General features: G+C 33.2%; 1 protein-coding gene across 6 annotated transcripts; it reads right to left on the reverse strand.

Moving 5' to 3' along the window:
- Window positions 1-159: 159 nt before the first annotated feature.
- On the reverse strand, window positions 160-27388 carry LOC140060337 (oxysterol-binding protein-related protein 1-like). 6 transcript variants are annotated; one of them, XM_072106616.1, is made up of 21 exons: window positions 27246-27375; window positions 26729-26880; window positions 26158-26318; window positions 23876-23987; window positions 23224-23309; window positions 22449-22661; window positions 21689-21733; window positions 20598-20674; window positions 20104-20167; window positions 19605-19709; window positions 19170-19292; window positions 18298-18427; window positions 17608-17720; window positions 6714-7054; window positions 6041-6251; window positions 5266-5363; window positions 4109-4285; window positions 3021-3218; window positions 2419-2572; window positions 1932-2166; window positions 160-1491 (listed from the first exon to the last, which is right to left on the reverse strand). In XM_072106616.1, the coding sequence occupies exons 2-21, from the start codon at window positions 26847-26849 to the stop codon at window positions 1298-1300; spliced, it is 2958 nt and encodes a 985-aa protein (XP_071962717.1). In that variant the 5' UTR covers window positions 26850-26880; window positions 27246-27375; the 3' UTR covers window positions 160-1297. The 6 variants fall into 6 exon arrangements, with proteins under 6 accessions (XP_071962717.1, XP_071962800.1, XP_071962640.1 ...); XM_072106699.1 differs by having other exon boundaries at window positions 27324-27353; XM_072106539.1 differs by having other exon boundaries at window positions 26729-27388.
- Between the last annotated feature and the right edge of the window lie 254 nt (window positions 27389-27642).

Here is a 27642-nt window from a genome sequence, read left to right on the forward strand (position 1 = left end):
ATATGGTAGTAATATGCTTAAATGGTAGGGCTATGATATCATGTCCATATATGGGCACATTTTTTTGTCACATAAAGTTTGATAGTGTGTAGACAGAGCTTTACAGTGATGGTGAACTGATACAAACACTAAAAAGAAACATACTCCGCACATAAAATAATGAAACATGATTTAATAATCGCAATCTACTCTACATACATGGTTTCATTTTATAAGTATATTCTTAAAATTCTTATCTAAGCTTTGCAACACAAACATTAAAATACTATGAAATTCAAGTCAATGAAATAAAGTCTATTTCTCGTTAAATTCATTAGTACAGTAGTTGATAAAAACCTAATAATAGCACTTTTGGAAACTTTTAAAGAACGAAATGTTAATACAACGAAAGAATACTTTAAACGATATTAAAAGAAAAGATTAATTCATGGTTTAGATTTCACGGAATAAAACAGCCTCATCACATAACTGACCATGTGACAAATGACAATTTACAGTGAGAAGTGACAATGTACAGTCACTTGATCAACTCCCATTTTCGATTTTAATCAGAAACAGAAAAGAACATTGATAGAGTAAACATCTTTTACTGCAACATATTTATATATTAATTGTAATTACCAATATAAATATTTTGTCTACATTAAAAGAACTTTAAAATAAAAAATGCTTAATTATCATAAATATAATTTAATTAATTTACAAGTTATTATTTTATAAATGATTATTTCTACAATTATATATGATTGAATGTAAATTACAGTAAATTATATGGAAGGTTATTTGCATTATCATTGCTTGGAAAATAATCTCTAAAAATCACTAATTAATAATTTTTAAAAGTCGTTGCATGATATATTAACTACAAAACAATAACAGTTAAAATATGTATGAAAAACATAACACAAATTTGATGACAATGATCATTAAAAAATATAATTTATTAATTATAATTCATTGTTTATGGTATAAATATGATTAATAAGGTCAATTTATTATTACTACATCAATTATTTCTATTTACATTTTTTTTTAATTTATAAGACAAGGCAATACATTAAGGCAATAATAACATTACAATTCCATTTTCCTTTTAAAATAAAAAAAATTCTGAAAGAACATATTATATATTGTATACAATTTGAACTTTTAAGAAATGGTTCAGGATCATCTTTTACCTCTTTTGACTGGTAAACCAGAACTATGATAGACCGTTAATGAATTTTTCCACTGTTTTTCTAACTTTTCTTTTAAAATCTTCATAAAAACTTGGTTAAATCAAACTAAAATTGCTTGTTCAGAATATGTCCGGTGAATCTTTATAATCCCGAGCCCAGTATTTTCCATTGAAGATCCAATCTGGTTCCCCGGTAAGTGGATTTGTGTCTTGCTTGAACCATCGCGTATGCCATGTATCCTTAAGCTTTGTTCGTAATTTACGTGCCGCTCTCTGCTTTTCTTCAAGTCTGTGTTTTTCATCTGATGCAGAATCTGCAGAATTTGTTTGAAATTTCATTAAAAAATCGAATTTATTTCTACCCAAATTCAAAAAATTAAAGATTACATTCCGTAATGTTTTCAGTTATAAAATGACAAAATAACCAGTCAAATTCCATCAAAAACTCATTGACTGGCAGCCAATTTGACAATTTTTTACTTTAAATTAAAGTTTGTTAAGTAAATAATTTTTTTTTGGTCCCATTTTTGGTCAAAGTGAATCAATCAAACAAAATCAACATTTATTTCCAAAATGGTGGCATCACCAAAAAAGCAAAGCTTGTGTCAGGGACGCAAAAACAAAACAATCAAAAGCAAACAAGACATATAAATAAATATTATGTGACATTAAAATGGCATATTCAACAACAAAATTTGTAAAAATATTTTTTCAGGTGGACAATACATCTTTAACATTTACTTAGGTCACTTACCGATATCGCCATTTTCCAGATGCCTGATGTCCGGTCTCAGTCGTCCATCTGTCGGACAAGCCGCTTTTTCTATTGCTGGCGTTAAATTGTTTAATTGTAATGCAAAGTTTGTAAAGGAATAATACTGTGGACTGTTGTCGGGTCGTTTTGTCACCCGCCACATCAATGTTGCTGAGTTAAATTCTGGCCCTTCTGGGTTGATTCCAAAATCAAGGTTATCTATGCCACCTGGACCCTATTATTCAAATATATGCAAATAGAATGTTTATTTATATTAGCATAAATTTGTTTAATTGCATGTTCTGTGGAAAGAAATCTATCATCTATGCCACCTGGACCCTATTATTCAAATATATGCAAATAGAACATTTATTTATTAGCATAAATTTGTTTAAATGCATGTTCTGTGGAAAGTAATCTATTATCTAACGACAAATCAAATTAAGATCGAGTGAATGTTAGAGGTAAGAACAAAATATTTACATACCCTTTCGACTGTGGGACTACCAGGGTTACTTTTGCTATGGCGTCGCTTTCCTTTCTCCTCCCGTGCCGCTTTCTTCGCTTGTTCGTAACTATCGGCATCCATACTGTAGAAGTATTCTGTCCAATTTCCAAACAAATAGCATAATTTCTTTTTTCTAAAAAAAAATAAATAAAATACAAGAATTACCATGAAATGATGATGGTAGTGGTACATGGTTTTATGCCACTGGACTCTACCATTATTATTAATGTGTTGAGTTACTCAATGGCAATGTTGCTTATCCAGGTAAGTTAAGCATGAAGTGGTAGATGGTTCTGATCCTGGGTTGATTCCAAAAATGTTATCTATGTCACTGGACTCTACCATTATTATTAATGTGTTGAGTTACTCAATGGCAATGTTGCTTATCCAGGTAAGTTAAGCATGAAGTGGTAGATGGTTCTGATCCTGGGTTGATTCCAAAAATGTTATCTATGTCACTCGACTCTACCATTATTATTGGTTTATTGAGTTACTCAATGGCAATGTTGTTTATCCAGGTAAGTTAGGAATGAAATATAAATAATTTCACTGAAATGAATTACAATTTAAATTTATCATACTTTTTATCTATAATGTATCCTTCCACTCTGTGAAGGTCTTTACCAAACCATCCCGCTGGCTTGAAATGTAAGAAACATCTGTCCCCTGTTTTGTGGTTGACAATTTCCATATGTCCATATTGTTCTATCCATACTTTGCCTACAATTAGGTTGTGAACAGCACTGCTAATACTGTGCCACGTATAACTCTCTCCATACCTGTAACGATTGATAGTATTTATTGTCATTTACAAGGTAAAAATGAAATTCGAATTGAACATGCGATTAAGACATATGAATACAATATATAAAGCGTCTTAACCATTCTAAAGGGAGAGCCCAGTCGGCCCGGGCCCCCTAAATTTCGCAGATTGTGATGCAAATGATAGGACATCAAGCTCAACCTTTTATTTTTAGGCCCTAGCCACAACACAAAATCTGTAAAGTGGTCTTACAAACTTACTATTAAATACATGAATTGAAAAATTGTTGGCAACGTTTAGTTTTTTGATTTATAGTGATCAGTCTACCAGTTTGACTAAGCTTAAAGAATTAATTTAGAGGATGTTTAGGATCCTGACAATTTGAGTTTGGGGGGGGGGGGGGGGTGTTTGAAGGAAGATTTTGTGTTAATAACTTATATTGAAAATATTGTATACCCTTTAAAAACAGATAAATGGCTGTACTAATCCTAACCTATCGCCAATAATGTTAATCATCTCCATTTATCTATTTGGCAATGAGATGGGAGATTTTCAGGTCACAAGATGGATTGCACAATGACTCTGTAACCCCCACCAAGTCATAAGACCATTGCTCTTTTAGTAATGAATATGCAAATTAGCAAGTTATTTACTTAATCCACCAGAATATCAGTACAAACTGGTACAGCACCTCATTGGCTAATGCAATGTAATTGTGGAAATTAGAGGGTGAATTACAGTACATACCTCTGATAATATTATCTTAATCAGACAACAGTTCAGTTTAAGCAAACAAGGAAAAGCTGATAAGATAGGTAGATCTATCATATGTAAATTTTTTGAGTAACTTAGAGATCCTTACCCAGAAAATTAAGCAAACTTGTACAACTTGATAATAAAACTTACTTAGGTAAATCTATCGTAAGTACACCTTTTGGAGTAACTTCCAGACTCTTGCCCCAGAACTTTAGTTTTGGGTTTACTGAACCATGAAATTCAAAATTGGTCGCTGATGCGTGAAATGCACTGACTGGCGGGTGATGGCTTACTTGCTCTGATAACTGGCGTAAACCATATTCTTCCCTAAATGAGATAAAAAAACCGGATAAAAATAAACATTTTTACACTTACTTTAAAATAAACACAACTACATTTTTTGTTTACATTTGTAATATTAGTATATGTAGTTTTACTGTTTCTTCTTATATGTATTTTGATGTTCAATTTGTTTTTATTTTGTATAGCTGTAATTTTTAAAAGTAATTTTAACCAATTTTATACATATTTTGTAAATTGAAACCCAATTCAGCATCTTTGCTGCCTTTTTTGTTTTATGAATAAATACCAATGAATTAATGTTCCTAAACATTCACCTAAATATTCAACAAAACCAAGAACATAATACTTAATGTTTTACCATAAAATAAGAAATTTCCATCATGCCACTAAGTGAATTTTATTTTAGTTCATCATTAACCTTATTCAAACCGAATATGATATGAATACGGTAACCTAATTGTTAGACTGATTTCTTTGTTGATCTTAAATCAACCAGATAAAAAATGGAACACTCCCAGTACGGATGCAATCTGTGGACTTTACACAAAAGAGACAACATACCAAATAAAACAATTTACAAAGAAATTATGATTCAAATATAATATGGTAAAACCCCTAAGAAGACACATTAGAGACCAAATAAATTTCCAAATTATACAACTATAAAGCAATGTCTACGCACTCAAACTAGTTTGTCAAAAAATGTGTGATGTGCCCAAATATTGTAGTGACATGCTTAAAGGGTCTTTCACACCTGTTCCGGTACGGTTCCGGTCCGGCGACGGCAAATCCAATCGAACGTCAATGTTTTGTTTTTACGCGGCTACGCGCATATCAATTGGTGCTTGGCCGCGTGGAGCGTTGTGAAAACAAAACATTGGCGTTCGATTTGCCGGACCGGAACCGTGCCTGAACAGGTGTGAAAGGCCCTTAATGGTAGTGATATGACATCATCATGTCCATATGATAGTGTAGACAGAGCTTTAGGTATGTTAAAAACTTACCAAGTGAGTTCAAAGGTTTCTCCTAGTAGGGGGTTAAAGGGTTTGCTAACACGTTCAATGTTTGATGCGCCAGATGATACAATAAATGTTGCAATATACTGAAATATAAAATTACATGGTAATGTCATTACAAACAATTATTGAAGAGAAAAAAGAAGCTTGTCCTTCAACATTGGGTTAAGGCATTCTTAAGTCTTGTCTACACGATCGAACTATATTTGACAAAACAATGTGATGTGCCCATATACAGTATGGACAGGATGATATCACTACCATATTTGGGCACATCACCATTTTTTGTCACACACACTTTGATAGTGTAGACAGGGCTTAAGGCATTCTTTTTTTAAATAACCTGTATTGTTTAATCAAGTTTAAATTGTATAAAATTTGAATACCTTATTCTCTTGAATTAAAAAATACTTGTTTAGGAGAAGTTATTTCACAGAATTTACGATTGTTTTATATTTCTTTTTATGTATTATGTATATTTGTCTTGTAGGAGCCCTTATGAGACAGGCTTTTGCTTCTAGTGCAGGCCCCAGTTATTATTAGTGTTATAACTGAATAAATGTTTATGAATGAATGAATAATAATTTAATTGTAACTTTTAAAATGATATTTTACAGCCAAAACACTACCTAAGCCTCTAAAATAAGATTATCAGCCTGAGTAGTAGTAGTAGTATTAGTACAACCTAAGACTCTAAAGTTAAATTATCAGCCTGAGTAGTAGTAGTACTACCTAAGCCTCCAAATAAGAGCCTGTACAATACCTTCATTCTGTCTACAGCATTGTCGCACTCCCCAGCTTTGTGTAATAAACCCGCATATTCAACATATTCACTAAAACGTTGTAGAAAGCTAAGGGGTTCATTGAAGACAACCGGCATTGTCATCTTAGACAGTTCTTTACCGATGCATTGCTTTAGCACTGTCCATAAACTGAACTGATCTCTCTTGATCATTGGACATGGTAAAATGGTCCTAAAAAGAAGAAAATCATCCAGATTAGGAAATAAAAGTATCTGGTAGTATTATTATATTTTAAGCTCTGTCTACACTATCCATCTAGTTTGATAGTGTAGTGTAATATGCTCAAATATGGTGATGATATGCCCAAACATGGTAGTGATATGACATCATCATGTGCATATGTAGGTACAATCCTAAAACATGTGCAATTTATAGTAGTTAAAATGGTCTGTGGCTCAGTACCTTTATTTTTCTGAAACTATTAGCGTTATTATCTAAACTTGTCAAAAATTGGATTTCAAAGTTTAAAACTAACAATTCTGTCTACCTATTAAACTAGTTTCACAAAAAAGTGTGATGTGCCCAAATATGGTAGTGATATGACATCATCATGTCCATATTTATGGCCACATCACATTTTTTGCTACATAAAACTTGATAGTGTAGACAGAGCTTTAATATACAGTACTCTACCTATTTGGTTCTGTTGGTATGGTTGTAATAGTTTGATTCACATTTCTATCTTGTTGTGATTCTATCGCTTTCGTTGTTTCCGAGATTGTCAACTGGTTAAAAGTGCCAGGCATTCCTTCCATTAAGTCAGACATACTATGAAAACTGTCCGTGTCACTAGAGCTTAGATCTGCTGCGTCGCAAAAAACATCGTCTGAACCTTCGAAGAACAATGGCGAACTTGATGAAAACCGCTTTGCGAGTTTTTCTTCAAGTGAGTGGTGTTCTTTTGCTAACACGTGCAGAGCATCCTCAAGCACGCGTGATTTCTCGGTTTCTTGTTCAAGTTGTAATTTTCGTAGCTAAAAAAATAAAAAAATATATATTGGTTTTTTGGTGTTTTCCCGAATGATCGCATAATCAAAACGGTACTGGGTATAATCAACTAACGTTCATGTTCCCAACTAATCATCTATTTATAGAAGTACTGATGAAGAAGTCAATCTGTGGCGACAATAGAATGGACCCGAGAACCGACTTTCTTCGGCTTTTAAATACAGTAATAGAAAGTTTTGAATAGTTTGTTAGGATACAAGACAATAGGCTATTGTTGGTTTATGTAATATACTGTAGGCTTAAAATTGACCATGATAGTAAGCAATACTTTTCATTATGTATAAAACTATATCCAAATAGTCAGTTTAAGTTAGTATTTTATTTATTTATTTCAACAATATTTTACAAGGGTGGTCCAGGGTATACCTTCCTGGTCCATCATTAGGGACCCTCACAAATATACAATATGACGGGACAAACATGCAACATTTCAATTAATTAAAATAAATGGAATTTATAAAGATAAACAAAATAAAATGAAGCACAAAATAATTTAGAATAATAAGGGAAATAAACAAACAAAAAACAACAAAACAACAAAAAAAACAAAAAGTGTTAAGAAACTTAAGCCTACTGTTTGCTATTGTGTCAAGAGCCAGTAAAATTGACCACAATACCCTTGGACTGGAAGACCAACAAATTAACTACAAAGCTAATACTGTACATGTACCACTAATTATATATAACCTTTTGGATTCCAATGACAAAGCTGTTGTATATAATTAAAACATGGAGGGACTAATTCTTTCATAAGTAAAATATACAGATTAAATAATTATAATCCATCCTGTTGCAATGGTAATAGTAAAAGTAAAATACTTTATAATATATACAAGTTAATTTACAGAAAATGTACAAATGTTGTTATACTTTCATTGCTTTATGAGAATATTAATAATTAATTTACAATTATAAACTAATTTAATGAGATGATTATTAAATTACTTCTTATCACAATTTAAACGACAATTACATTCAGCATAGAAACGAAAAACAATTTGATATAATAACTGAAAAAATAAAATATATTATTGTGAAAAAAATTAAACATCGCTTCATATCAAGCTGTAGGATTAGCATTGCTTAGCTTAAAATTAGCCTCATTTGAGGCTTATGGGGTTGAGTAGAAACAATTCTGACACTAGATCAGGTTGACCCCTGACCCAGGGAGTTGTTACCCTGCCTCCTGAACAACCAAGCTACAGTACTACTCCACACTTTCCAATACACCATTAAAACAAGTACTATTGTTGTATTTTAATAAATTACCAAAGATAGACTATAGATGGATTGACATTCAAAGTCAATGTGAAATAAAGTAAATACATTGTGTAGGTAAGAAATATACACACACACTCACACCTTAAATATTATGAACAGGTACTCTACTGTATATAATACACAAACAACCAAACCAATATGACCAAACAAACCAACTGAAGTGTAAACCGACTATGTAACATAAGGATCACTGAAGCGGCCTATTATTCATTCATTTTTTTGAGTACGGTAAATATTGTTGATTTTTCAGAAATTTAAATATAGAATTTCATAGTGCTTGTAATACAGTAACTGTAGGCTATACAATTTTATAATAATGTCATACAGTATGCTTTAATGGTTATCTGCTTCAATTATGTACTGTACACTTTTATTATGGTCGATTTTTTGACCAATATTATGTAACAATGATATTAAATGATGATTAATGTAAGCCGGACTGCTATTGTACACCATTATTTTTTATTTTTTTTAACTGGTGGTCACGACTTAAAGTTGTCCGCAACTTATTTTGACCTCCATCCGCACATTTTTGATGTTTTTCTTGTTTATTGTAATTTTCTTTTTGCAATTTGTAATTTTTATCTTTTATTTTAAAATGTGTGGAGAAACTAATAAAACAAACAAACAAAACAAATGGTTCAGTTAAAAGCACTCTTAAGTCTTGTCTGCACTATCAAACTTTATGTGAAAAAAATAATTTAATGTGCCTATATATGGACATCAGATGATGTCATATCACTACCATATTTGGGCTCATCACACTTTTTTTTGTCAAACTAGTTTGATAGTGTAGACAGAGCTTAAGTCTAATGAAACACAAAAACATAATGGTTTTAAAATAACAAAGAATTCCCAATTGGAATAAATGAAATATTATGCTGATGTACATATATTTTAAGAGTCATTATGTCATCATGAAACGGGATAATATTATGGTACGTTTCTGGCAGTATGCAAATATTGATGACTAAAATATAAGTGTATGTTGATCAGATAAGACCTTCCCTTTTTTAAAAGACTACGTTTAATTTTCATTTGAAACTTTTCACATGAAAAAATAAAATTTTTTTAAATAAATTACTGTATAGGAACACAGAAATGACATTGTTTTTAAAAATTTTATTTTATTTCAACCACATCCAACAGCGAAAAATTTCCAATTATAGGATGCCGTAAAAATATTTAGACATAAATATACATAAAAACACAGAAAAATACAAAAATGGCAAAATTAAATAGATTTAAGAACTTTAGATCTAAAAATTGACAAACTGTCAAAAAATATCGATAGTCTTATCTTTTATAGAAATTGAATTGTTATGATCTGGTTTTGTTCATTAGACCATAGCAATTATTTAAGCCACTACATTGAAAAACAAAAATCTACGAACAGTGATAATAAATAAAAATGTAAAATAGAAGGAGGGGGAAACTAGTGTATTTGATTACCTTCACTTCTCATGGAAAATTAATTACTTACAATACTAATATTGCTGGTATTTGGTTATGAAAAGTAAATTCAGTTAAGTTTTACATAATATCATTAAACACAATAGGTTACCAGCATCAAATGACACAAACATCTCTATGGCAACAGCGGCGGTCATTGCTCAATCTACTAGTATTTCAATAATCAAAATGTTTAAACTAGGTTGTGAAAAGAAAAGGAAATTTTCAGGAAATCAAATTTGTACATCATAGTTTAAAATGCCGCACCATTCAAACTTTTTTTTGTTTTTTTTTTGTTTGATACTGTACTTTATAGGGATCTCCCCTTTAGTAGTCTAGTGATTTTTTATTCAGAATTTACTGAAAACTTGCAACTTTTTCCAAGCAATACAGTAAAATCTATTAAACTAAAAAATATTTTTAAATAAATTTTTCCCAAAACAAGGTTTATCCTCTCAAATTTATGGGTCCATTAAAGTACTGTCTAAACTATCAAACTTTATATGACAAAAAAATGTGATGTGCTCATGGAAATGATGATGTCATATCACTACCATATTTGGGCATATCACTACCATATATGAGCACATCACACTTTTTTTGAATGTCAAACTAGTTAAAATAGTGTACACAGAGCTTTAGGCACTAATATTGTAATGTAAATGATATACAAACAGTAAACTAATTAGTTTTATGTCCCAAAAGGCAAAGCATACCAACAAGATGGCTGATATTTGAAGCATTATTCATTGTAAATAATTTGGATTGTATGCTTATGACAAATTTGCGTTACAGTAATTTACTTTGGAGTTGCTACATTGATTTTAAATGCAATCCATCGTACAAAGTATGTTTACAGTCTGACAAAGGTCACAAAGGTCATACCGTGTATGCATTATTGAAAACTTGACTCAACAATATGTACGTGTTGTATAAAACATTATTACAGTTAATAAAAGAAAGAAATACTATATGAAAAGACATGAAAACAATCCCACAAAACAATTATATGTTGATGCTTATTTGTACGGTTTCTATAGTACAGCAAAATACAATAGGGGTGTCCCCTCAATAGGGGGTTCGACTGTATAAGTTCCTATGCTACTAAATTATTGTACAATGTGTATCTTATTTATACTAACTACAATAAATCTTTGTCTACACTATCAAACTAGTTTGACAAACAGTATGCTCAAATATGGTAGTGATATGCTTAAATATGGTGATGATATGACATCATCATGTCCATATATGGGCACATCACATGTTCTTGTCACATAAAGTTTGATAGTGTAGACAGGGCTTAATATTTGTTATTCCTAAGCTTGCTGTACACTAAAAATAAATAATTAAAATGGCAATTTATGATATTTAAATTGATATTAAAACGCATCACAAATCGTTGAATTCAACTCATTTATTATTTATTTATTTATTTTATTTATTTATTTCATGTCAACCACATCCAACAGTGAAAAATCACAAATATCAAACATGTGGCAAAATTGAATAGATTTAAGAACTTTAGATCTAAAAATTGACCAAAAAAACACACATCACACAAATAAAACACAAGTACTTGATTCCCACTAAGCCATTTAACCTTCATATTTAACTGTTTTTAAATGAATAAAATATTGTCATCAACACTTTACTTTTATCAGTGGATTAGTTCAGGATGTTTTAAAAGGTTCAATTTAAACTCTTCTAATTTCTAAATTTTTCTAGGTATACAAATAATAAAAAACAATTTCAATAAGGCTAACATAAAAAGATTATGGATTTACTATCTCAAAGACTAAACACTAGGCCACAATTTGGCCCGAAAGTAACAAAACATGGCTTATTATCAAGGGCTACAGAACGATGTACACCTACCCGACAGATCAAGGTAGAATAATCGAAACAAATTTTTCTAGGATAAACATAATAAAAACAATTTCACAAAGGCTGAAACAAAAATTATGGATTTACTATCTCATTCAAGAGACTGGACACTAGACCACAATTTGACCACAATTTTGCCGGAAAGTTACAATAATCAAGGGCTACAGAACAAATTACACCTACCCGACAGATTGATGCACAGTAGAATAATCCAAATATCGAAACAGTACAGCCTAGCCAAAAGTGATAAACTGTATCTACAGTAGTTTATTATACCGATTACAATGTGTTAATACTGGGAGTAGATTCTGCGGACTTTGACCTCTCTTCAGGCCAACTCCCATCGAAAGATAAAAGTGTCAAGTCGTTTGCAAAATTTACTTCATTGGTATTATATGATTCAATTGATAATCATTAATAAACAATTGAACACTTTAGTACGTGATAAAATGCAAGAAAATATATTCAGTACCGGTACTAATTTTGTAAATCTGAAAATAGTCAAATGCCATTTTCACTACTAGAGTTCTGTTCTAGTGTGCTCTCATTTGGGGGCTTCCAGGTGCTGGAGAACATCTGTGAAAATAGTCTTCAGTATCAATTATTTTTCAGTTATTTTTAGGATATTTATTTATTTTTATGTGAAGCGCATAGAGGCTTTATGCATTAAGCACTTAAAAGTCAAAATGTATTATTGGTACTGTATTATTGGTATCTTAATATTTGAATTCGGTTATTTTTATAATATTTCATGGACCGTTTTTTGCCTAAAGCGCTTTTAAACACATTTGTATCAAGAATTAAGAACTATTACCATCATTAAAACCATTTTCCCCCCACTTTTTTAGCCTTTTAAATTTTTATTTGAGTGCACATAAATTCATCAATTATGTAACTAAATAATATTGCTATCAAGTTTTAATTGACATAATTAACGATTTATTACAAAAATCTTTAGAAAAAGATTATGTTCAGATCCATGGAGTTATACTTTCGAATCGCAAGCAATGTCATATTATAATTAGCGTCATAACAGCAAAGTGTTCAGATTTTCTTAACTAGTGCTTTCGTTTGAAATGAATGTGTCAACAATTTGGGCGAACATCTTGTATGCAGGAGTAAATTTGATTGGTTAGAGGACAAAATTGGTCATGCTTTCGTATTGTAAGCATCGTTCACTAATCATTGATTTTAGGACTAAACATAAATTTAATTTTCAACCAATCACTATCAAAGGTAAAGAAATTGAAATTGTTGACCAGTACAAGTATCTAGGAATTGTTTTCAATGATAAACTGAGTTGGGGAGACCATATAGACTTCATCAGCAAAAAATTAAATCCCAGAATGTATTGTATAAGAACTTTATATAAATTTAACTCCTGTGATTTGATGTTACTTTCGTTCTATAGATCCGTTATATGTAGTGTTTGGACATGCCTCTCCTGTTGGGCTGGTAATGTTACCGGAGGGAATAAAGGACGCCTTGAAACTTTCATCCGTCGAGCTGGTAAAATGATTGGTCTGGAACTGCCTTCCTTTACCGATGTGCACCTAGAACACCTCCAGAAAGATTTTGAACGCATTGAGTCGGATGCCTCTCATCCTCTCCACAAAGTGATCATAGACCAACTTAATCCAAGTGGTAGATTGAGGCTCCTCAGTGTGAAAACAAATCGATTTGCTAAATCCTTTATTCCCTCCGGTATCATCCAGTACAACAGGAAGTCAAGAAGATAATTTTATCTTGTAATTTTTTAGATGTTTTTATATGAATGGTTTTATGCTATATTTGTTTTTATTGTGTTTTCTTTGTTTTTATGACGAGCAATGAATTTCCTTTTTGAGGATCAATAAAAGTTATCTTATCTTATCTTATCTTGTACTATGAGCTGTCGTAACGAATGAAAGATCAGTGTCGTAAGAGGTGGCTTCCACTAATCTTTTCCTGCTTCAGACCTATGGAGTTGTACGCTGCGTACGATTTCAAAGCATTGTAATTCTGTAGGGCTAAACAGGCCCTTAGTATACTTATAGTTTATTACATAATCAAATTACATGTACTTTATTACATGTCATTGTGATACCAATCAATTAGTTTACGACATTATCAAATAGCTATTAGTTGTAGTTTATTTATTTACTGTAGTTATTTACAAAGTTCCAGGGGTTATTCAAACTTTATTAGAGTGAAGAGGTCCTACTAAATATAAAGTCCTACCAAATGAACTTTGTCACAAAAAGGTATAATAGTTGATTAGCTTTGAAAATGGCCTGTATTGTACAACAAGGTAATAAGAAAAAAACCAAACAAAATCATTGAAGCAATTGTTGAAACATAGATTCAACATTTTTCTAAAACAATTTTTATTAATTTTTTTTAATTTATCTATTTAGGCCAATTATTGCAAAGGCTAACCATAAGCGAATTCATCCACTATCCTTCTTAAAGATGGCAATCCTGTTCACAAGACGAACATACACACAAGATGCTCTACATAAACAAAGTCTTATTACTTTTGGAAGTGTAGTTGTACCTTGCTGTTTGAAAAAAATCCTGACATATGACAGGACTTGAACCTAGGACCCTTGGAATGGTGGTCAAGCATCATAACCACCAAGCCACAACTCCGCTGAAGTACTGTAGTAGTCATTTAAAATGGACCTGAAATGGAATTTCGATTTTCAAGAAATTCACACATGTTATTTAAATGTATCAAATTAACACAAACACATACAAATAAAAACAAAATGTATAGTATTTTGAGTAAAAACGAAATTTTAAGATACCATGGTAAATTAGCGAAAATTACTCACGCCATTGCAATATTCTATTTCAACGGCCGTCGGAAGCCTCTATATTCACGACGTCACATATACACACAATGATATCGAGAGCGTGTATGCCGCCCGATAGTCAGTGAATGATCGACGGCCTGGAAAGATACGCGAAGCGTTAACACTAATACTAATTTATTCAATATCTAATGTTGTTGAAATATAGGTCCCTAAAATGTACTTCGTTTGTTCTAAAACCCGAATTTAGAAGGCCTACCTCCCAAACCTTTACTAGGCCTAGGCCCCCAATCCAGTGCGCGGAGTCGATCCACCACCCACATCATGCGGCGAGGCTCCGTTTCATGTGCATCCAAGGACCAAAGCGATATCAACAACTTGCTGCGCTCATTGTCAAGCCAAAGTAAAATATGAATAAAATTCGTTTTCGAACTGCCTGATTCTTGACAAATAAATTATCATCTCATATTAGTTATTACTAATTTAATTCTGCTAAACTAAAAACTAAAGAAACTAACATATTTTAGCAGTATAAATTACGAACGATACAAAATACACGAACAGAAAATATGGATACGCATCATTGCGCACGGAGCTGTATCCCGGACAACGTTGCCAGGCCAACTTCGGTATTGCCAGAAAAAAACCGTTGATTTTAAGATTTTAAATCGTCATTTACTCGATGAATAACCGTTTATACGGTAATAATTTTATCTAAAAAAATTCTAAATACGTTTCTGCAAATACACAAGCATTTTTTAGAAAATACTCCATAGATTTCAAGAATTATAGCCAAAAAACTGCAAATTGTCCATTGGAGGGATAGGAATATATTCGCAAAGTGACGTCACCCGCGAATTTTTTTTATTTTCAAATGGGGCTTTCCCCAAAAGGGCCAATTTATATTTTGTAACAATATACATTCTAGCAACACCTAATAGCCCCCAAAACATCATTCTAAAATGAAAAAAATCGAAAATCCATTTCAGGTCCATTTTAACATCTTATTATCGAAATGCATCTTATCAAAATTGAGAGCCACATAAAAAGATGTCCTTTGTATGCAAGACCCTCAAACAATTTAAAAAACACTTTAAAATATCTAAAGTATGTTACAGATGTATAAAAACAATATAGGCCTACTATATTTCCTATACCCCCAAGGAAACGCTTCTCCTGTTGTTAATAAAGGTCACCCATTGGGCCTTGTTCTTGTAAAATAGGGGAATACTTACCATCATTGAAAAGAAATGAAACAAAACTTGTCGACGCTCACTACTTTTTACACTACAGTATATGAGCATATGCTTATAAAAAAACACCTTAAAAACCTAAAGTTTCCGATTACAAATTATGCGAAATTACGACCACAACCACCCCACGGCCAAGCCTAGCTTAGACCGCCGCTGAGAATCAACACCGCCCACTAAACCACAACAAAAGCAACTAAGCTCTACCACCACAACAGGTAGTCGTAAATAAATAAAGCACACTTACTTTGCATCTAAAGTACAAAAGTAGATGCAGTTACCTTTAATAGGTTAAGAAAATACCGATAAAACGTAATAACTAACGTTAACTAACATTAAAAATGTGTAAAACAACTAACTTGCAAAAGTAAAGACGATACCACTGTCAATCGGTAAACTGAGTGTCAATAAACATCAACAAATTCTACCAACGATGAAGAATAGAGAAAACCTTACCGCGGTTACTATTTGAAAGGCGCCCTCAATAAGTGACGTGTACAAATTATAAGAATTAACGTGCTAACTTTATGTTTAGTTGCTAAACATCTTTCTTATATCAAAATGATTCGGAAATAATTTTAAAAGATTTCATAAATAGGTCGATCCCGTCGAGCTATTTCCTTTTTATAAAATAACAACTCTTGCTAGACTTTAGGCATTACAGTTTGTTCCTTCTTGTGATTGATTCATAAATCATTTTTTTTTTATTTTTCAGTGATGCTAACTTCCATAACATAGCATTTGGCAATAATACTATGCTCATTTCATTATGCGTTCATTATTTACGCAGAAACTAAAATATAGCTATTATATATCCTTTAATTTTTGTTAGGCCTAGAACTTTTTAAAGTAGTGTAGTAAAACTTGTGCGGACTCCCCTACTCTAGTCTTTTCACTTTTATTTTGCTAAAATGCATTAAAAACTAAAAAGGAAAATAAAGAAAACTTGCACATTGAAAAACAACATAAAACAAAAAATAACATAAATATAACTAATAAGACTAGTATTTAAGAAGCTGCCTTAATGAAAAAAAATACACTCATTTATTTATACAATATAACTACAAAAACAAAAATGTATCTAAAATTAAAAAATAATGGTTGAAGTCTGATTTATGATATAACAAAGCAAAAAATGATTTCCTCTTTAAAATGAAATTGCATTAAGATGAATATAATTAATAAGTACAGTATTTCCAGCTCAGCTCAGTCTGGGTGCCATTTTTCATGGATACAATAAGTGTAAATTGTTGTTTCAATGTAACTAACATTTTTTAATTATTTTTCTTTTACATATTGCTGATATATATAATCAATGTTAGAACTGAAAGTGTTATTCAGTATAAATAAAAAAATAAAAATACTAATAAATATCAAACCTTATACTATATCTAACATTCATAATCTACAATCTTGTTTATGCATTTACTGCTGCAAATATCAGATATCCAAGTACAAAATAAGATTACAAGTTTAAATGTTATTTATAGTTTTGAAAATTCTACTTTTAAGTTTAATTTGAACTGTATATTTAAAGTTATATTGTACCTTATTTCTAGTCGTTCTCTGTAAACGGGAAAATGGCAACTTTATCGTCCTAAAAAAGTTAAGAGTGAATTTCACGCTAAGCTCTGCCTACTTTGTTAAAGCTCATGCATAATTTATTCATAAGCACCGTTCTGTGGCTTCTTGTCCTGTTTCGTAAAGTTCCAAATAACTAAGCTTAGGCGGCCCCATAAAGAATCATATAAGAGTACACACACACACAGATAGATGGATTTCTGATTGAATATACATGATAAATTATATGAATAAATAATGGAACTAACACAAGTAGTGAGAATGAAAACTGACCTGTTCTTGTTGTGTCATAATATGAAGGCAGTGGGTCATTGAACTGTACATCTCTTTAGAACTATACACTAGCTGCTGAACAAGTTGCTTGATCTCAACTGTTAGAGGAAAGTCTACGAGAGAAATGAGCAAATAAGTAAGGCCTAGCAAGAGAAGTAAGCAAGGAGCAAGGAAAAGGTATTACAGGGAAGTAAGGCTAAGCAGTGAGGTAAGAAAGATGTTAGTGTGGTGTAGGAGGGAAGTAGGTAGTAAGGCCTAGCAGTGAGGTAAGCAGTATTTAAATATGGAATAGCAGGGAAAATAGGAATATGAGGTGTGACATGAAAATAATTTTGTTAAAATATAAAATGTGTATTATCAAGATACTGATTTATAGTGGCCCATCTCTTATGGTTTTGCTGTTGTTTTGTTTATGTCCTTCATTGTTAATTTCATTGCTATGTATTGCTTTTGTTATTTGAGTGTTATTGTTCATATTCAATGCATTTGTTAGTATGGAAAACCTTCCATTAGTAAAAGCTATTTTGTTCGCTCCAAAAGAAAGAATGGAATATATTGTAAGGAGCAAAGTTAGTAGAAAGTGAAGAAATAAGTAGGAAAAGGAAAGTTGTGAAATAAGTAATATAGAGTAGAAATAAGCAAATAAATATACATGGGAATAAAAAGACAGGGAAATTTAGAAATACTTACTACTCTGCTGTTTTAAATTACTCTTTAAACTATGTGATTTCTGCTGTGAAGCGGCAGCATTCTGCTGGTCTAAGAACTTCTGAAGCCCTTCAACTTGCTGCTCTAGTAAATTTTTATGTGCATTAGCGACCTTAAACAAATTGATAAGATCAGTTAATGCCCTCTTCGCAAAGTTTTAAAGAGAGAGTATGATTCAGACATGGTCAAAGTTCAGTGTCGCCTTGTCCAAAATGATTTACTCTCATTGCCTCAATCTTCAGATGTGATGTTAAGCTGTAAAGCCCGTCTACACTATCAAACTAACAAATGTTATATGCCCATATATGGACACGATGATGTCATATCACTACTATATTTGGAGATATTACTGCCATATTACTTTTTTGTCACAGAAATCTTGATAGTGTAGACAGAGCTTTAGTAATGTAAAAATGTAGGAAATTGTCTCAGTCCCACAGACAGGTGTCTTTGACCTTTCTGGGACCTAACTGTTTCAGGTCTAAAGATGGTCGAGAATTTTCTAGTTCATTTTGAAGCGTTTAGATGTAGCAGATGAATTGGTTTTTTAGGGAAAATCGTCATGACAACATAGACTAATACCCTCTTCACATCTGCAAAATGTAACAACTTGTAACCACATTTGCATAGTGTGAAGACATTTTTTTGATAAACACACTGATGAGAGGCCTGTTTTTTTCTTACAAAATGTCCCAAGTTTGTACAGCGCATGTGTGTTGCCCTGGAATTTAACTGACCAATCACAGAACACTAATAATTAAATAGCACCCCCAACTATGCAAGCCTTGTGGTTTAGGATAGATGAAGTAACAAGATACAAAGAATTGTGGATAGTGCTATTATAATACAGATACCTGAAGTACATCTTGAATACACCCTAATGGCTTTAAGTCTTCTATATCCTCATCATCCATCGGCTCTGACTTTGTATAGTGGTTGCTGTATTCACAGTGTTCATACAATATATTTAACCATTTCTGAAAATATCAATTTCTGACACTATAAAGGAAATCACATCATAAATGATGTAAAAGCTCTGTCTACACTATCAACCTTTATGTGATCAAAAAATGTGATTTGCCCATATATGGACATGATGATATCACTACCATATTTGGGCACATAACACTTTTTGTCCAACTGTAGACAGAGCTTAAGTGTTGTTAATGACATAGCAATGATGTTCTTGACGATAGTGTTAATGACAATGGTAATGTTGTCAATACTTTTACAATGCCAACAATGAGATAATATTAATACGGCATTATAATTATGATGTTTGCCCTCACCTGGCGTGATATGAAGGCCGATTGCCCATCCTGGGCTACACTCCAAATGTGACTAGACCTATCTGCATATTGCACAGCAAAGCTTGTTGAATCATCTTTATTAATCTATCAAAAAACAATATTCATATATAAAGCCTTGTCTACACTATCAAACTTTATGTGATGTGCCCATATATGGACATGATGATGTCATATCACTACCATATTTGGGCACATCACACTTCTTTGTCAAACTAGTTTGATAGTGTAGACAGACCTTAAAGGTATCTTTATTTTTAAAATACATAAAAATACAAGATTACTATTGCAAAAAAAAATTGTTGAATTGCAGAAATAATTTTCAAATATCAAGCTAGACTTTTAAAAAAAACATCAGCATCAAGAGGTTATAATTTACAGAAAAGTAGAAAAAATAAAATAATATTCTCCAATAAAAAGATCAACATATTTACTTAATGTCAACTAAGAACCAAATATCATAATGATTATAAAGAACTACCTTAAATTTAGCTTGGTTTAAGTACTTGAAACCTTGTCTTTTTACACCAGACACAGCATCAGCTCTTTACAAAAGAAAGAAGTACTATAAGTAATAAACTGTTTACATCTGCAAAATGTAACAACTTGTAACCAGGTCTGCATAGTGTGAATACAATTTTGTGGAAAATCTCTGTGAAGACACACTGATGAGAGGCCCGAGTTCTTACTGTGTGTGTGAATTGCCCTGGAATTAAACTGACCAATGATAGTAATCACTTTCCGTCCAAGATTTCACAAGGTTCGTGTATGCGTGTATGAAAACGTGTAATAAATCGGGAGATCAAACCTGGTTACAAGTTGTTACAAGTTGTAAACATTTATGCAGATGTCGAACGGGTATAAGTATGTTTACAGGTACATTTTCTTTTATATTGTTATATATTATTTATAATCTCCTATAATTGATTGAATAGTACTTTTTGAGAGTGAATTATTTAATAATTAATAACTGACCTTCTTTTGAAATAACTGATAACTCCCTTATCAACAACAACCCAGTGTGATTTCAAACCACCAATCCACCGTGACTTCTATGAAAACAAATTGTAAACATTGACCACAAAGTAAAAAAAAATGAACAAGAAAATAATTATAATTGAGCACTTTGTGGATATGTCTGCTTTAGAAATCTTATTATCTTATCTTATAATTTACCTCCGCCAAGGAGGTATATGTAATCGATCGCGTGGGTTTGTTTGTCTGTGTGTTTGTTTATTAGCAGGATTACTCAAAAAGTAATTACAAGATCTTTACCAAAATGAATATACGGATAGATATGTGGTCAAGGACCATTCCATTAAATTTTGGGACCATTTGGGACCATGGTCCCAATTCTGGACCACTTTTTTAGTATACTATTCAGACCTGCTAGCTACCTGCTACTTGTCCAAAAAACTTAATTTTTGTACAAGAGGCAAGAGTTTTATAACTTGTGATTTGTATATTTAAAACATAATTCGATTTAATGTGCACGTTTTTTGATGCGAGTAGTTTTAAAAAAATATTTCTTTTCAAATACACTCGTTTGATTTTCGCGTTGCTGTTCTATTGTTAGTCAACTGAAGCTATTGTTAATTGAAAAGCTTGTTACATAGCCATTACACCAAACTCGCATACACATGCTTGTAGTGAAATTAGCCTAAATCACAAACAGCATTAAGACACACACAAATATATATATATATATTTCTTTTTTACCGGAGAAATCTTATGTAGGAGAATTTCACAGTAGGCGGAAGTATGCACACATGTCCATGACAATTGTGTCAGACGATTTCTGGTACTTTATCTAAATGGTTCCAGTATCATCTATTATACAGGACACATGTGCCACCTGTTAACTTACTTTTCCATGATACAGGACACATGTGCCACCTGTTAACCTACTTTTCCATGATACAGGCACCACATATGACCATAGGCTAACTCCACCCTTACATGATACAGGCACTACATGTGATACACATAAGATGCTGTATTATGGAAGTTGCCTATGATACTAGATAAACATTAAGGAAAAAAGTATTGAAAGCAACAAAATGTACCTTGTATAATTGCCCTTCAAACATATCCACACTTTTCTGAATTGTCTGGAATCAATACAAATATAATATAGAAATGTTATATATAATTTATAATGACAATACTTAGCAGCAAATGATAACAATAAATGGTATATATAAATTGCATTATTATAATAATATAATATTTTGCAATATATTGCAAGGTTAAGTCAACATAATTATTGTATTATGCAAAATCATTGGACCATGACCAACGTTTGAATATTTTAATATGAAAAGGCTTATGTAACAATTTCGGTAAAAATTATATGTCTCATACATTTATTTATTTTAATATTAACAGTGGCATTTAAACAAATTACTGTATAGATTCAATGCGAGTACCAATGCAGAGCGAGATAAATCCATTTGATTCAAATTGTTTCTTAATTTTAGTTTATTATTTAATTTAGTTTTAATCAAATGTACAGTAAGCATACAGAAATTAATCAAAGGAAGCACTGCAAGAGTGTTAACTAGAACTAACATAATATAAAGCTTTGTCTACACTATCAAACTAGTTTGACAAAAAAAGTGTGATGTGCCCAAATATGGTAGTTATGTATCCAAATATGGTAGTGATATGACATCATCATGTCCATATATGGGCACATCACATTTTTTAAAGTATAGTACTGTATAAATAAAGCTATAGTCGAATATTAACAAAAGCATAAAGATCAGAACTACCTGTAGGCCTATACCTTTGGTAATATTGTTCAAAATAGACAATAAAAAATACCTTAACAGGTTTCACATCAAGTAGCTGTTTCATCTTTGTCGTCTGTGCCAGATCGAGAGCAGTCTGCCCTCGGGTGTTCTTCATATTGCAGTCTATACCGCACTGTAACAGCAACACGGCCGCTTCTTTGTGATCTCGATAACTAGCGCAGTGTAAGGGAGTATTCCCGTTAGCGTCTGAACAATTTATGTTAGGTGGGTTGCCACTTAACACCTATTATTATATAGACACAAAAAAAACATTTTTATTAGCATGAAAGAATTCCTAGATAATCTCTTCTTGACCTCACTAAAGTTCCCTATTTATACATGAATAACTTTAAGCTTTGATATCAGTTAACCTTTGACCTTAACTGTAAAGGAAGCAATCATGCATATCCGGAATAATTAAAAGAGATTAAACAGTGAAATTTATGTTAAAGGTAAACAGTGAAATTATACAAATGATATATACAACTCTCTTAAAATTAGGCTGAAACTATTTAAAAAAAGTACTCTCATAAAACCAAAATTGAAACTTGTTTGCAGTGGCTGTATTCACAATTCACACTAAAGCGCTGTCTACACTATCAAACTAGTTTGACAAAAAAAGTGTGATGTGCCCAAATATGGTAGTGACATGCCCAAATACGGTAGTGATATGACATCATCATGTCCATATATGGGCATATCACATTTTTTTGTCAAACTACTTTGATAGTGTGACAGAGCTTTAGGGATCATGTCAATGGAATGTCATGACATCCTAAATTTTGCGAAGAAAGCAGTTTACTTACAAGCTGTTTCAGGCTTTCGACGTCACCCTCCCTAGCAGCTGCTAATAGCGTTTTCTCGGTCTTAAGCTTAAAAGATTGTTGTGCAGCTGAAAAGGAAAAATACAAGTCAGTGGTACTAATGTCGAAAATAAACAATTATAAATACCAGAATATGCACTGATTAATTTTAGAAAAACGTAAAACAAACCTGAGATTGAGAATTTAATGCTAACATGATAATTTTCACATTCATTATTATATTTAAACGAAAAACCATTTGACCATGACCAATGTTCATACATTTTAATACGAAAAGGCTTATGTTACAATTTCAGTTAAAATTATATTCGTCTCATACATTTTCCCCATTAAAAAAATGTTTTCGAATTTTTTTTTAATATGCCATTTTAATGTCACATAATAGTTATTCACTTTGACCAAAAACTGTATAAAAAAAAACCAAATTATTTACCTGAAAAAATGTAATTTGGTTTTTGGTTCAAATTAAACGTTTCTTTTGTCTTTTATATAAGTGAAATAATTATTTTTACAGAAGTGAATAACTTTATTAAAACTGCAAATTGGCCTATTTAAAGTCTGATTTTGTTAATCTTCATTTTCATGTTTTTGGGGGACAATCTCATTATATTACTCATGGTGGTGGAACACTTACCATCTAACATGTTGACAATATCCTCCCCATATCCTACATCTCTGGCTGTTAGTCCTTCCCCGTTTACAATACTCACATCTGCACCATGTTGAATTAGTAGAAGAACAACCTCCTGTATATTCCAACAATATAAATCAATTATTTACATCAGAAATCATCAATCTATGAGATATTACAATCTTTTTCTACATCAATTTCTAAAAGAAATTAATGAAGTATCTTTCGAGCAAGTATTCAATAGAAAAATAAATAAAAAATAATCAATCAATGAATCACACTCACTCAAAACTAAATAAAACATTTTAACTATAATAGTCATGGTGAATATGTATTTAATATATATAACCTAAAGTAGAGGCGGATCTAGGATTTATTAAATATTAATATAAATTAATAATATTAATATCAAGCCTGTAAAAAATAGAATAAAAAAGTAATAATGATATATTGCTCACTGGCAAAATAGTTGGAAGTGCGCACACCTAGCTCTACCTCTGGTTCCACCCCTAGGTCTACCTCTGGTTCCACCCCTAGGTCTACCTCTGGTTCCACGCCTAGGTCTACCTCTGGTTCCACCCCTAGGTCTGCCTCTGGTTCCACCCCTAGCTCTACCTCTGGTTCCACGCCTAGGTCTACCTCTGGTTCCACGCCTAGGTCTACCTCTGGTTCCACCCCTAGGTCTGCCTCTGGTTCCACCCCTAGGTCTGCCTCTGGTTCCACCCCTAGGTCTGCCTCTGGTTCCACCCCTAGGTCTGCCTCTGGTTCCACGCCTAGGTCTGCCTCTGGTTCCACGCCTAGGTCTGCCTCTGGTTCCACGCCTAGGTCTGCCTCTGGTTCCACGCCTAGGTCTACCTCTGGTTCCACCCCTAGGTCTACCTCTGGTTCCACGCCTAGGTCTGCCTCTGGTTCCACGCCTAGGTCTGCCTCTGGTTCCACCCCTAGGTCTGCCTCTGGTTCCACGCCTAGGTCTGCCTCTGGTTCCACGCCTAGCTCTGCCTCTGGTTCCACGCCTAGGTCTACCTCTGGTTTCACCCCTAGGTCTACCTCTGGTTCCACCCCTAGGTCTACCTCTGGTTCCACGCCTAGGTCTACCTCTGGTTCCACCCCTAGGTCTACCTCTGGTTCCACGCCTAGGTCTACCTCTGGTTCCACCCCTAGGTCTGCCTCTGGTTCCACCCCTAGCTCTGCCTCTGGTTCCACGCCTAGGTCTACCTCTGGTTCCACGCCTAGGTCTACCTCTGGTTCCACGCCTAGGTCTACCTCTGGTTCCACGCCTAGGTCTACCTCTGGTTCCACGCCTAGGTCTGCCTCTGGTTCCACCCCTAGGTCTGCCTCTGGTTCCACGCCTAGGTCTACCTCTGGTTCCACGCCTAGGTCTACCTCTGGTTCCACGCCTAGGTCTACCTCTGGTTCCACGCCTAGGTCTACCTCTGGTTCCACGCCTAGGTCTACCTCTGGTTCCACGCCTAGGTCTACCTCTGGTTCCACGCCTAGGTCTACCTCTGGTTCCACGCCTAGGTCTACCTCTGGTTCCACCCCTAGGTCTACCTCTGGTTCCACCCCTAGGTCTACCTCTGGTTCCACCCCTAGGTCTACCTCTGGTTCCACGCCTAGGTCTACCTCTGGTTCCACGCCTAGGTCTACCTCTGGTTCCACCCCTAGGTCTACCTCTGGTTCCACCCCTAGGTCTACCTCTGGTTCCACCCCTAGGTCTACCTCTGGTTCCACCCCTAGGTCTACCTCTGGTTCCACCCCTAGGTCTACCTCTGGTTCCCCCCCTAGGTCTACCTCTGGTTCCCCCCCTAGCTCTGCCTCTGGTTCCCCCCCTAGCTCTGCCTCTGGTTCCACCCCTAGCTCTGCCTCTGGTTCCACCCCTAGCTCTACCTCTGGTTCCACCCCTAGCTCTACATTTGGGTCCACCCCTAGCTCTACCTCTGGTTCCACCCCTAGCTCTACATTTGGGTCCACCCCTAGCTCTACATTTGGTTCCACCCCTAGCTCAACCTCTGGTTCCACCCCTAGCTCTACCTCTGGTTCCACCCCTAGCTCTACATTTGGGTCCACCCCTGTAACCACTTACTTACATGTAGTGTAGCTAACACACAGTACAGTACAGCTTACAGTATGTATACTGTTCAGTGAATGAGGACGAAAAACACCAACGCATGTGAATACCATTAACACACCATATGAACGACTTAACAATGTATAAATGAGCATTTATAAATCATATTTTTTTTTAAATGTTAATATCAAGAGAAAATGTGTATTAAACGACTAACCATACGGCCTGTATATGCAGCTCGATGAAGCGGAGTATCGCCAACATCGTTAATGACATTAATGTTAGCTCCGTTTTCTAATAAGATAGTCGCAACCTCCAAATGCCCAAAATAGCAGCATAAATGCAATGGGGTCCAACCAAGGTTTGCTTTGGATTTTCCTATTTAGGTAAAAAAAATTTAAATTAAATTTTTAAATAAAAAAAAAAGTTATTCTACTACTCTACTTTCTGTAGTGTAGCTTATTATGTTGAAATTAGTTTCAACATAACCTTAGCCTTAAAATATGCAAATTATATTAAAACAATAAGTCTGTGCATAATTTTTTTTTAAATTGTAAGATCACCTTAAACAATATATGCAAATTTGTTTATGTAGATTAGCTTAAATTATGCAAATGAAGAATATATATTAATATTATGTAGATTAGCTTAATTTATGCAAATTTTCAAAAAATGGAATTTTATTTAATAATGGACTTACCCTTGCAGTTCAGATTGATATTATTATGTAGATTAGCTTAAATTATGCAAATAAAAAAAAAACGAAATATACTTTTATACGGACTTACCCTTGCAGTTCAAATTGATAGATATTTCACCAGCTTTATACCTCTTGATAAGTGTTCGGACATGTTCCACTAAGCCATTCCTGGCTCCATACAGCAACTGATCTTCCAGATCCCTATCCATTTTGCATGATACTCTCTTCTTCTACTAGTTTCTTAATTTACAAAAATTTATTAAAATTATTAAATATTAAATGCATTTTTTACTCTAAAATATATAAACAAATATGTATTTAGCACAGCCAAGTAGTAGGCCTACTATACTACTAGCCGGATATGTGCGGATGACCATTCATTCTGCTTTTCTTTGCTGACCAAATATAATTCGAGGACTAGAATGGCTCGGCTAGTAGTAGTAGGCCTGGCTAGGCTAGGCCAGCTCATCATGTTGATCCTCATTTTGCAACAGATCAGAAGGACCAGCCAGGTTAAATAATTATAAAATATTATTATCCCCTTATAAATTTGATATTTGTTAAAAGCAGAATGGCATATTTGTAATATACTCAGCTGTGGCTACATATTAAACAAGTTAGATATATTCTTTCAAATGTGACTTTCGCTAGGCCCCAATACGTCAAAATAGGTCAGTGCTCACACGCCTTGCTCCGGCTGTCATCCTTGTTTTGTTCGTCGCGTTTTGTATGTCTCGCGAGGATCGAAATCAACAATTACAAAACGAGGATCGAGGAACCTCCTCTTTTAGCCTCTATGATCCAGACACATCTAAAAATACTCAGACTATAACGTTTATTAAAAAAGAAAATAATAACACTAAAAAAATAAATGATTCATCATTAAATTCCATGAATCAATTTGTAGTATTTCAAGATCATCTGAACTAATTAATTGATAATTACTTCATTATTCTTGCGACGGCGTTCCATATCTATCCTCCATGCAATCTCCTTATTCTA

Source organism: Antedon mediterranea, chromosome 1, assembly GCF_964355755.1.
Source record: "Antedon mediterranea chromosome 1, ecAntMedi1.1, whole genome shotgun sequence".
NCBI lineage: Eukaryota > Metazoa > Echinodermata > Crinoidea > Comatulida > Antedonidae > Antedon > Antedon mediterranea.

What these genes read in the sequence shown, in the direction of transcription:
- LOC140060337 (XM_072106539.1), bottom strand. Translation starts at nt 26,849, where the DNA reads ATGGATAGGGATCTGGAAGATCAGTTGCTGTATGGAGCCAGGAATGGC. An exon ending in TTGAAGGGCAATTATACAAG is followed by an intron (nt 20,675 to 21,688) that starts GTACATTTTGTT and finishes TTGTTTTCATAG; the next exon opens with AAGTCACGGTGGATTGGTGG. An exon ending in GTATTCAAGATGTACTTCAG is followed by an intron (nt 18,428 to 19,169) that starts GTATCTGTATTA and finishes AATTTGTTTAAG; the next exon opens with GTCGCTAATGCACATAAAAA.